Below are 11,556 nucleotides of genomic sequence, written 5' to 3' on the forward strand. Positions count from 1 at the left end.
CTCATATTTTAGTAGAATTAATCTCTGATCCTCACGAGAAACACTTTTTTTCCCCTCACGTACGGCGCTCTGTGAGGACGCTCAGTGATGCTGCGCTTCTCTCATGATTGTGATTGGTCCGCTGCGTGCACGTTCATGGCTCTTGATAAAGCAACCCTGGGTTGAGTTACCGAGTTGATATCCAGCGTCGTGATACCGATTATCCTGACTGCCATTGTTAGGGTTAGTCAACCCAGGATAGGTCTGGGTAACCCAGGAAAGGTTGATCTGGCTTCGTGATACAGGCCCCTGGTTACTCAAGATAATCCACAGACCTTGTTGTGAGCAGTTTCATGTAGGAACTATTTTTTTTCTACTGAGCTACACCCACCAACCATATCACCACACAGAAGGAAGTGTGCATCTACTCATGAGGCATTTTTTAAAGGCGGGAATGTAACTGTGTTCACAGTTCACTGTGTCACTGTGTTCTCTATAAAGGTACGATCACAGAAAAGGGAAACAGAGTTGTCCTGTCTTTAAGACGTCAGTTGAGGTAGTAACAGCAACGATCAAACTGTGTGTCCAAGGGAGAGCCGGTAGGACAGGACCATGGACGGAATGGGTGTGACATTTTGATGACGTGCTATGTGTGCGACCCAGCGCCAGGATATTTAAAGAACAGCTAGAAGCAATTAGCAGCTAACTCAAAGAAGAAGAACAATGGCTGTAAATGTTTGCAAATTGGGAAAACAATGCGGTCCTGGAAGTCCTTACCCTCCGAGCTGAGGATGAGAGCAGCCGCCACATAACAGGGACCGTAAATGATCTTTATTGCCATGTAATGCCATTGTCATTGTTTAGAAAGTGCTGCTGACACATATTTTATGTTACACTAGAGGCTGATGCTGTTGTGTTACACATCATGTCAGTCACCCCTCTTTTGCTTCTGTGATGCCGTTATGCTGTCGAAGGGGCCATACACATGCCTCGTCTTTAAACGCCTGGAAAGTGCGAGGTCAGGCACTGTGCACGACTCTTGTGCCTATTCTGTGTCAACTTTTAAGGGCGCAGTGGCAGGTTGCTTCTGAGGTTGCCAAAGAACCATAACCAGCACCGTATCATAGCCTACTTACCAGAAATCCTAAGTGCAGAGCTGATCTTCTTCCACGTGCTGTTTTGTAAGTAGGTATTTGGCCTAAAATATTGTCTGTGGGACTCTTGAACTCTGTTTATCTCAAGGCGCAGCTGTTGCACCTCGAAAAAAAGGTGCTCGAGAACACATGCACACTAGGATGGCGTCGTTCTGCAGTTTGAGTGCGTCTGCTGCTGTGCGTCTACATTGAAAACAGTGAATTTGAGGGCACAAAAAACACGGCTTGTGTACGGCTCCTAAAAACACACACTGGGGTGGCCCTGTTGTTTGGTTCTGTGTGGAAAACCTTTGTAGCGACTCTATCACGTGATCTCTGAATGAAAAGGGAAAGTGACGTGAAGCTCGTGCTCCTGACAGTGTGAGATGTAACATAAATGGCGTCCTCTTTGGCTGAGCTGTAATGTAGATATATCTAAATACGTTATTAGTTATCAGTAGATGCACGCGTCCTTCTGTTTGGTGATACGGTTGCTGGAGTTCAATAGAAAAAAAACTGTTCCTACATGAAACTGCTCACAACAAGGTCTGTGGATTATCTTGAGTAACCAGGTCATGATTTCTGGAGTTTTCAAATGTATTTTTTGCCATGTTGAGCACCACAAGCTGAGTGCCATCTAGTTCCATTATACTGGAGAGAAGGCAGACATGTCTTCAGCTGATATCTCCAACACTCGGCAACTCACACCACAACAATCTAGAATGATAAATATTACTACAGGTAAGAGGGAAAATATGTGTCATTGATTTGGGGGCAAACTGTCCCTTTAACATATTCTCAGTGGGCAAATTGTCTACGAAACTCACAAGACAAATAACTACAATGGTATATTCATTTGATAATCTTTTAGAAGATGGCACTAATAAATAATTTGTCGTCACTGTGAGGCAGTACTGTACACATACATAACAAATCAATAACATTGATTTGGAAGATGAAACAGTATTTTTAGAGCTTGCAACTTCAAACTATAGATACAGTATTCTATATGTCACTGGCCGCTGTTGCCTCTATGGCTCTACCTCATCCTAAATATGGATTTGTGGAACAGTGCTACGCATACTGTACTGTCCCTCCATCAATGATCTAATCATGTATGTTTTACCAGACTGTTTGCCTCATGGTGAAAATCTTTTGTGTTGAACCAAAACATCCATAATAAATTAAAACCATTGTCCAAAACCTAAATGACTGAATGATGAGCATAACTGTGGAGCAGCACAAAACCAGTAGAGCCATTCATTCTTTTATGCATTCTTCTTAGCAAAGTGTAGAAACATGTCTTAATATTCAACTGTATACAGATTATAATGGAAGACAAAGACGTTCCCCAGCCCTTATATATTTAACTAATTGTATTTATATTACTGGCCACACGGTGGCAGCAGAGGCTTAGTTGACTGTACAGTTCTTTCAGTAATTTAATAATCTTTCATTTGGTAACAATACATACATAGTGTTTTCATTTCAGTGGAGCTTGATCAGAAAAAAGCCCAGGGACTACAGTGGTTAATTTACCAACAGGTATGCCACCTGTTGGTAAATTAATCACTAAGGTATATCTGTCCATATGTCCTCATGTGTCCTGTACTGTGACTGCTCATGTGCTCTGTGGTTACAGTAGCTGATGGGCTGCTCTGATATGATCACACATGAGGGTGTGACCTTTTGGTACAGCGCTGCTCATGTAGGAGGAGGTGACCCTTTTCATATAGAGTCAATGGAGTCAGTGGTCACTAGAGTTGGTTTTAAGTCTTCTTTCTGACTGTTGCGTATAGGGCTCCCTCTAGTGACATTAACATTAACATGCTTTTACTGTCTTGAAGGCAGTTTGTACTTCATGTTCTTTACAGAGGTGCTGGAGGTTTTCTGTTCTGAGAAGTGAAGCCCCACAGCTGAATCACCACAGGAGGTTTATTTAAGTGCAACAACTTGTTGCAGGTTGACACTTTTTTGCAACAAACACTTACATTTGCACAATATAGGTAATTTTACAAATTGCATCATCACAGGTACATTACTCATCCACCTCCTCTTACTGTGCAGGGGTCATGTGGGTTTGTTACAGATCAAAACTTTGAGATTTTTTTCTGTTTTTCGTTGTGCTCGTGTTGAACTTTCTTTTTTTCAAAGTTTTGTTTAAAAAATCTTCAAATAACAAACAAGAAACCCATCAACTTATAATCCCAAGCAGCACTTCAATTTTGATAAATGCCTAAACATACACAAAATGTTAAATAAATTGAAATATAGAATAAAATAATTTTAACATTTAAGGGGTATAATTTAAATAAAACTCAAGTAATTCAGAGTCTTAATGCACTCCTCTTTTTTTCCAAGTCATTTTTAAATGCCACAAATCTTGGAGCAACTTTTAAAAAAACCCATTACATTTACATTTGTGCATAAAACATTTATCTGTAATCAAAGTATTATTATGCTAAAATTCAACCAACCTAATAAAATCAAATATTTTTAGATTTTGTAAGTGCTTTGTCCAGTTGTGTGCAACATTTTATTTTATTTTTGTTTTTATTTTATTTTATTAAAACTTAAAAACAAAACATCTTCAAAAAATAAACAGCCAATATTGTCAAACACATCATCTAATAATCAGGAGCAATGGGAAAAATGGAAATATCAGACAAAAAAAGAAAATAAAAAGAAAATGAAATAAGAAAAATATAAGAAAAAAGCTAATATGATATTATTATGATATAATAATCCCGAACAGCACTTTAAAAGAAGGAGAAAAATGAGAATTTAGGAAAAAAAACAACATCATAAATATATATGTATAGAAATTCAAATAAACTATAGTATGAATTAAACTAACTTTAACATGAAGGTAGTTTAACCTAAGATTTTCAAGTCATTTTTAAATAAGCAATCTACTTTTTTCTAATTAAAAAATTACCTATAATCAAAATATTATTACAATGAAATTCAACCAACTTAATAATATGACATATGTTGAGATTTTGTAAGGTTATATTTTATTCATTAGCTGTTGACACGACTTCCGTGTTATTCACCCGCTAAACACCACATGTCTGTGACTCGTGTGAATCAGTCATGTCTATCCTATGTTGGAACTATTTTATGGTTCTGAGTCGTAATTATTATAATTATAAAAACATCTAAAAGCACGAATAGCATCAATCCCGGCTTCAAATGAGCACACTACGAGAAGCACCGCCCAGTAGGGTAATCTAAGTTCTCGAAACGAGCGCTCCCAACACACGCTCAGTTTGAACTGCGCAACAGCCTCTCTGCTCTCTGATTGGCCAGTCACCGCTGACACGCACTCACTGACAAACGGTAGCAGGTTGAGTGGGTGACAGCGGCTAGCATCACACTTCAGCCGTGAAACAGCGGACGTCAGCTAAGTTAACAGGAAACAGCGGGTGAATTAATGTTGTAGACAGTTGAACAGACCGTCTGCCAAAAGGATAAAACGTTATTTCTGAGTACGGTGAGGATGTCTGTCCCGGCAGGAGAGGGATGAAGATGACACCACTGTTATGGCGAGTTGTGTCAGTGTGGCTATGTATGGCTGTGCTCTTTCGGTAAGTTCATTAATTTTGCCCCGTTTGAACTTAGCATCATTATCATGTCACTGACTGTGGAAACTAACTGTCTGACAAACGTTACCTAATGTTTGTATCGGTTACAACGCTAGCTAGCTAGCTAACCTAGCGTTAACATCACACTGTGATGTGGCACCTGGCTGACTTCTGACTTGTTGTCAGTGTTAGCTTGAGTTGCTGACCCTGTGAGCACTAAGCCTGTTAGCCGGGTTTAACACAGCTAGCTGATGAACAAGTTGTACCTCAGTTAGTAATAATAACCGTGTCACACATATACCTGTCCACCTCATGGCATCGTGCTACAGAGTGATTTAGCAGAATTTGGAAGTTTAAAGGGGACCTTCACCTAGTTTCAAAGTCAGACATTTTAGTCCTGTGGTCTAAGACAGCCAAAAAAATATTAGTAAAAACAAGCAACCCTAGTAAAAATAGTCAACAACCATATTCAAAAGTAGAGTGCTGAGTGCCTCAAATTTGTGATGATATCAGGCAGTGATACTCAAGGTAGGGCCTGTGGGCCAAATCTGGCCCTTGATAGGCTGCCAGGTGGTCCGCCAACCATTTTCTAATTCACTATTACAATAAATTGATCCACACTGGAATATTTTGTAGCCCTACTTTGGATGTACATAAGGTGCCACAGAGCGTAAAACCTCACCAAAATACAGCTTGTGTATTTTAAAAAAAAAAAAAGAAAGTGCAAGTGGAGGATTGCCTAGATCCCCTGATAGAAGTTTGGGCTACTTTTTTTATATATTAGCTATAATGTTTGTTTACAGCAGGGATACTCAACTTGCTTTGCCCGAGGAACATTTTTGCAAAATGACAGGAGGCCATGTAGCAGTCGAACTAGTCTCGCACTAGCCTTGCATTAGCCTCACACTAGTGGGAGGCAGCAGCTCAGTCCATAGAAAGGCTGCCCCCGACTAAGAATGTTCCCAGTCGACCGATAGGCGTCATTTAAGGCCATAAGTCGACTAGTTGCCCGCATGTCTGTGATATGGTAACACAATGGTTTGAGAAAGAATAGTGTAAGTAATATTGTTAATAGAAAGAAATACAAAACCGTACTAATGAACCTTCATTAATATGGGCCTATTTTATCTACAAGTGCACGTCACATACTGAGCGAGCCGCCTGTTAATGACGCTGTCAGCAAAGCAGTAATGATTGTGCTAAGTGGCTAATGGGCATGTAGCTACTTCCATGTTTCAGATGATACGTCATGTTTGTAGTCGACCAATGAAGATGAGTTTACATATCACCTTGGGTTCGTCCTTCACCTTCCACAATGATCCCACACTTTGGATTTCCTGCCCGACATGTTATTAACTAGCCTGTGGAATAACCGCAGGTACCAGCCCTGGAAATTAACCTGACTCCTGTCTGACTGCTGAGCCTGTCTGTCCTTTCAAATTAAATTCCCACATAGTCCAGTCATATAGTATAGTTTCCCATTTGTTTGTTTTTTTTGTTTTTCTGCGACTAAGTGACCAACGAAATCTTGCCTACTAATGACCTTTCTGGTCGACTAACATTTGGTCAACTATTAGGGGACAGCCTTAGTCCATAGGGACTTGGGTTGGGAACTGAAACCAATTGGGAACCAGTTCGCCTCCTGGGCACTGTCAAGCTGCCCTTGAGCAAGGCTCCGAATCTCCAACTGCTCGCCTCGCTCTGACATCTCCATTTAATCCATGTATAGGTCCTGTTTGTGCAAGTGTGTGTGTTTCGGGCCTGTGTGTATATGACAACAGAGCGATTGCATTTCCCCTCAGGGATTAATTAATGAACTGTATGTTTTTCTCTCAAAGGTCAGGTTTACACTGGGGCATTTGACAGAGGGTTGTCAGAGGGTTTGGATGATCCACCCCTGGCATTGCTTTTATTTGTTTGTTTTGTTTTTGATGCTTTTTTATATATTCTCTAGCACCGTGTTTACATTACAAGTACAGAAAAAAAATCCCAGTGTGAATCTATATATTTTCATTGTGAATTAGAAAATGGTTGGGGATCCATCCAGCACCCTACCACGGTTTCTGTCTTTGAGAGAGAGTAGCTCATGTTCAGAAATATTGATTAAACTTTCCTTGGTCATGGCAATAGCATATTCATTTTTTAATTTAGGTGGTCTTCCCCTTTAATCAGCCATCATGCCATGTATGAATGAAACACTTTAGACTAAAACGACCATAAGATACACAGAAGTGAATCTGCTGAGTCTACACATCAATGACTGTTGATTCCCAAGACCCACACAGACGTTACACAGATCTGGTCCATCAGCCCTTGACAGGATTACTGGTCCGTCACGTCAGTCCTCTTGAAAGCTGCAGGTTGTTGGACTGTGCAAATCTGACAGAACACAGTAAAGCCAGCAGGGAAGGAGATTATGTGGGATGATTATGGGCTGTAGCCATGATGTTAGAGGATAGTAACACAACACAACACGCACTGACTGCTTGGATAGAGAGAGGAGGGAGGGATATGATGTAATATGGTATTAAGATATATGCAAGTGATGTTGGCCTGGCCTACTTTCGACAGCATTGCTTTGGCTCTTGTTTAAGCTGTGAGTGGTAGTATTTTTGACCTTTCAGTGTCTGTTATCTATACTCCTGGCACAGTACAGCTCAGTGAAATGTAAAAATGTTAGTGTTAATTGCCCTTTATGCAGCACTTAGACATGTCATCACAGCAAGGGCACAGGTGTAATTACTAACATGGTGTATCGCTATGTGACATTCAGGTTTTGTAGCCTCAGGGCACTGATATTGTGTATGCTTACTAACTGTAATGGCAAACCAGGACCCTTAAAGAAGTATTTCACTGCTGGAAAGATGGTCTTTTCACAAAGCTGGGTTGTCTATTCAGTAGACGAACAGAAATACCTCTGAAATTGGTGTTACGTGACCAGAGAAAACAGAGAACAGGGCTGTAGCATTCACTTTTGCTCAAGAGGTAGAAAACCTACAACTACCAAAATGCACTGCGCCACACCAGACCAATAAACACCCCCACTGGAAAGTGATGTATGTAACAATATGGCAGCCAGCTGGTGACAAACAATCTCATATTACTGTTAAACAGTTAATTAAAATATGTCTCTTAAAACATTGTAGGCGAGAAATAGGCAACGCAGTCACCGAATTTTGGATCATATTTGATCAGCACTGCTTACTTTTAACATATGAGCTGAGTTTTTTCAGCATACAAAACAGGAAATAGTATGGCGCCCACTTCCTGTTCACAAACTCTCGTATTACAGCTAAACAGTTCACTAAAATATGTTTTAAAATACATGTTATGTGGCGGATTTTCATTGGCAAGGGAGCAGGGGGATCTTGACGCTGGCAAGATGAAGGCAAGTTTAACAGTTCATTTACACATACTACCTCCATCGTTATGATACAAAGCTGGTTGAAAATCGTCAAAGAATCCCTTTAAGGAAGTGAGGCTTCATTAATTTCTTGAATGAATTAACCTTACAAAGACAGGATTTTTTAAAACCTGTCGCTCTGAAATAGGATTGGTTGACATGCACTGTAAGACTGTGAATTTGGCCACCATCGGACATTTTGCTGTAGTCGTTATCATACTGTGGCATCTAGCCCTTTAATAGCTCTGGTTATATTAGACCACTGGTTCCAGAACTATTAAAAATACTCAAACTATGAGATCCCTGGAATGTAATTTGAAATAACTTTTGCCTCCTCTTTAATATTTTTGTTTTGATATCACCTTCATGAGCATATGTACATAATTATTTACGGGCTAAACTGTGATGGTAAGCGGCGGTAAGATTAATGGTTAATGTTTACTACAGTCATTCTGGTGTTCTCTGCTACTAACCAATACAAGACGCCATATCGTTGTCAGATTACTTAAAGGGTAAAAATTGGAGTAATCAATGATGCATCACGTCATCTTAAATTCACGTGACGGCCGATGAGAGACTCACAGGTCACCTGTCCGTTAGAGGTGTGTCTCAAAGACAGTCTTGATGAGAGCATGGACACGTACACATGATCTTTGTACTTGTGAGTGACATGTTCATCTATTTAATTTGTTGCGTAGTGGGCAGCTCACTCCTTCATACGCTCTGTCTGTAATTATTGCACAGGGTCTGCTATCCCTTAGACACTACATCCTGTTCTTGAATTTTATTTGACCAATTAATCTTGAATATTGAAAAATAAATTCATGAAGGGTACCTTAAACCTCTTTCATTTCCAATCCTGTCATTGTAAAGTCTACCGCTTTAAGTCTTTGTCTCTAACCACTTAGTTAATTATTGAGCAAGTCATGCCTCAACACCACTCTTGCTCCTTTGGGGGCCTTCAATTAGAAAACAAATGCTCTGTTGTTCACTAAAATGTCTGTCACCCATCTAGCCCCTTAAGTCAGATCAACAAAGCAGTTGCACCAGCCCAGTGACTGTGTAAAGTGCTTGACCTGGAAATCAGATTAAAATCCAGATAATGGCTTGGATTGTTGACAAGTGGAAGTGGCTGTTGGATTGTGGCCTTTGAGACTGTACAAGGAGGAGTTTTCCCTTCCCTATTATTATTGCTGTTATTTAAAGCCTTGTTACTGTTAATTATTGTTGTTTTCCTGCCATGAATAAGCACAGTCACCGTGAACCTGACCATTGTTTCAGGCAAAGTGTCACTCAACAGACCTGTGGTGTTTAAAACAAACAAATAGGGTTTTAATATATCTATATGTTGAAACTGAGACGTACACTATGTATTTTATGCTGCTAGGGGTCTCTCAGTCACAATAATAACAAAAGACGGAGCAATGCTGTCATTCCAGTCAGCTTCTCCCACTGTCTGAATTCCTGCAGTGTTTATCGTTCAGAAGGTTTTTACCTGGGGCTGAATTATTCGCAGAGGTCGTTTCCTCTCTTAAGTAAAGCAGTTTAACTTAAAAAAAATGTTTCTTTGAAGCAGTTCGGTTTGTTGCTGCTGGCTGCTAGCCCAGCTCCTGCTTATGTCGGCTCCCCTTTTTTCTCAGATATTGTAAAACCAAGATGTTCAGGAGGTTTTAACAGGGAGCCGAATTATCCGCAGAGGGCTCCTCCTCTTGAAAACAAACAGACTTAGGGATTTAACCTGGTGAAAACATTGAATAAAGCAGTTCCACGTTAAAAATCAGTGTTTCTCCAATGCTGTTGGGCATGGCAGGGCCTGAAGCTGAGCTGCAGCTAATGTTCGCTCAGCTTATTTCTCTGATAACTTAAGATCCAGACATCCGATGATTACAGTCCTTCATTTGGTTAAAAAATAAAGTTATAAACGTCACAAATGATTCATAAAATTTGGCTTAAAACTTGATAAAAGTCAATTTATGACAGCTTCTGGCAGATAACCACAACCCTGATGCATGTGCCACTGTCAGGCAACGGCGACCAAATGACATAAACCATGTCCTTTATTAAAATGGTTTTGAACTGTTGGAAATGTTTGAGATACTGTAAATACACAACTCAAACAATATATATAGCATTGGTCTAGTTGTTTTTAGACATTTTAATGCAGAAGTGTTATATATATCATGTATATCTTCTGTATATCTCTAGAGAGAACTAGAGAAGCAAAGTAAATGAATGTTATTTGTTCTGTAGTTTCACTTGTCTTGTTTTGTTGACACAGGTGACAGATACAGAAGGTTTCAGACAGTAGACATCATATAAAAAATGAACCTAGTAAAAATAGTGCATGTTTATTTGTCAAGGCCTCACAGTTGGGTTGAGCAATATGCGATTTGTTTGAGGCGTGCCTCTTTACTTTTGACAACATTCCCTGACTCTGCATACAGATAAGATAACTTGCCCACGTTGGGTTACAGGTCACCTGGACTTTATCAGTGTGTCACACTGTGACATTGGGCCGCAGCTTCCACTGCACATGAGTCACTGCAGGCAAATAATGTTTAGTGTGTTTATGAATACCTCTATACAGTGCTTGTGCTTCTGTCACAGACACCACAATGTTTTTCTGTACTGCATTAACAAGTGACCCATTTTCAGACAATATTATTACACTGATTGTCTTTCCCTTCGTCTCATAGGTACCCTAGTTGCTATGTCGGTTGCACGGAGTCGCACCAGGAGGCCCAGGGGCCCGTGTCCTCACAGGAGGTCGGTACGGAGGAAGAGTCAGGGGAGAAGATTCATCAGCACAAGGTAGAATCAGCTGTATGCTACCATAGTACAAACCACCTAGAGGTTTCACATGAGGCTGTATTAAATGACTCATACTTCATTAAATAATTTAGTGCTCATTTAACCACACAGGAAACCCACTGTTATTGCTAGACTTGTATCAGATTAAAAGTAGTTGCACAACATTATGTGAGTATATAAATGCCTTTTATGGCATCAGTGGTATCTATGTATTGATGGATTTGTGTGTGTTGTCTGTAGGTTGAGGAAAGCTGGGTCTTACCTTCCCAGCCCCCATCTGAAGATGAGCAGCTGATAGAGGATGATCAGCAAAAACAGGAGCAGATAATCCAAGAGGTGGACAAGAAACAATCTTTAGAGGTACAGTATAGTTGTAGCATTCACGTAAATTAAAGGGATAGTGCACCCAAAAATGAAAATTCAGCCATTTTCTACTCACCTATATGCCGACGGAGGCCCTGATGAAGTTTTAGAGTCCTCACATCTCTTGTGGAGATCGGCGGGGGGAACGGGCAGCACACCTAATGGCAGACGGCGCCCCAGACTAACGTCCAAGAACACAAAATTGAATCCACAAAGTATCTCCATACTGCTCATCCATAGTGATCCAAGTGTGCTGCAGCCGCGACATAAAAAGTTGTTT

The 11,556-nt window shown here is 40.3% G+C and overlaps 1 protein-coding gene across 2 annotated transcripts in view; it reads left to right on the top strand.

Moving 5' to 3' along the window:
- The first annotated feature begins 4,449 nt into the window (after nucleotides 1–4,449).
- Nucleotides 4,450–11,556, top strand: part of LOC126382820 (SUN domain-containing ossification factor-like) — a 24,312-nt gene continuing 17,205 nt past the window's right edge. For both annotated transcript variants that reach the window (XM_050032905.1, XM_050032906.1), the window contains exons 1-3: nucleotides 4,450–4,702; nucleotides 10,799–10,913; nucleotides 11,154–11,273. In XM_050032905.1, coding sequence (XP_049888862.1) covers nucleotides 4,638–4,702; nucleotides 10,799–10,913; nucleotides 11,154–11,273 — 300 coding nt within the window. In that variant the 5' untranslated portion in view covers nucleotides 4,450–4,637. The remainder of the gene's footprint in view (nucleotides 4,703–10,798; nucleotides 10,914–11,153; nucleotides 11,274–11,556) is intronic.

The sequence above is a fragment of the Epinephelus moara genome, chromosome 21, assembly GCF_006386435.1.
Source record: "Epinephelus moara isolate mb chromosome 21, YSFRI_EMoa_1.0, whole genome shotgun sequence".
Taxonomy (NCBI): Eukaryota; Metazoa; Chordata; class Actinopteri; order Perciformes; family Serranidae; genus Epinephelus; species Epinephelus moara.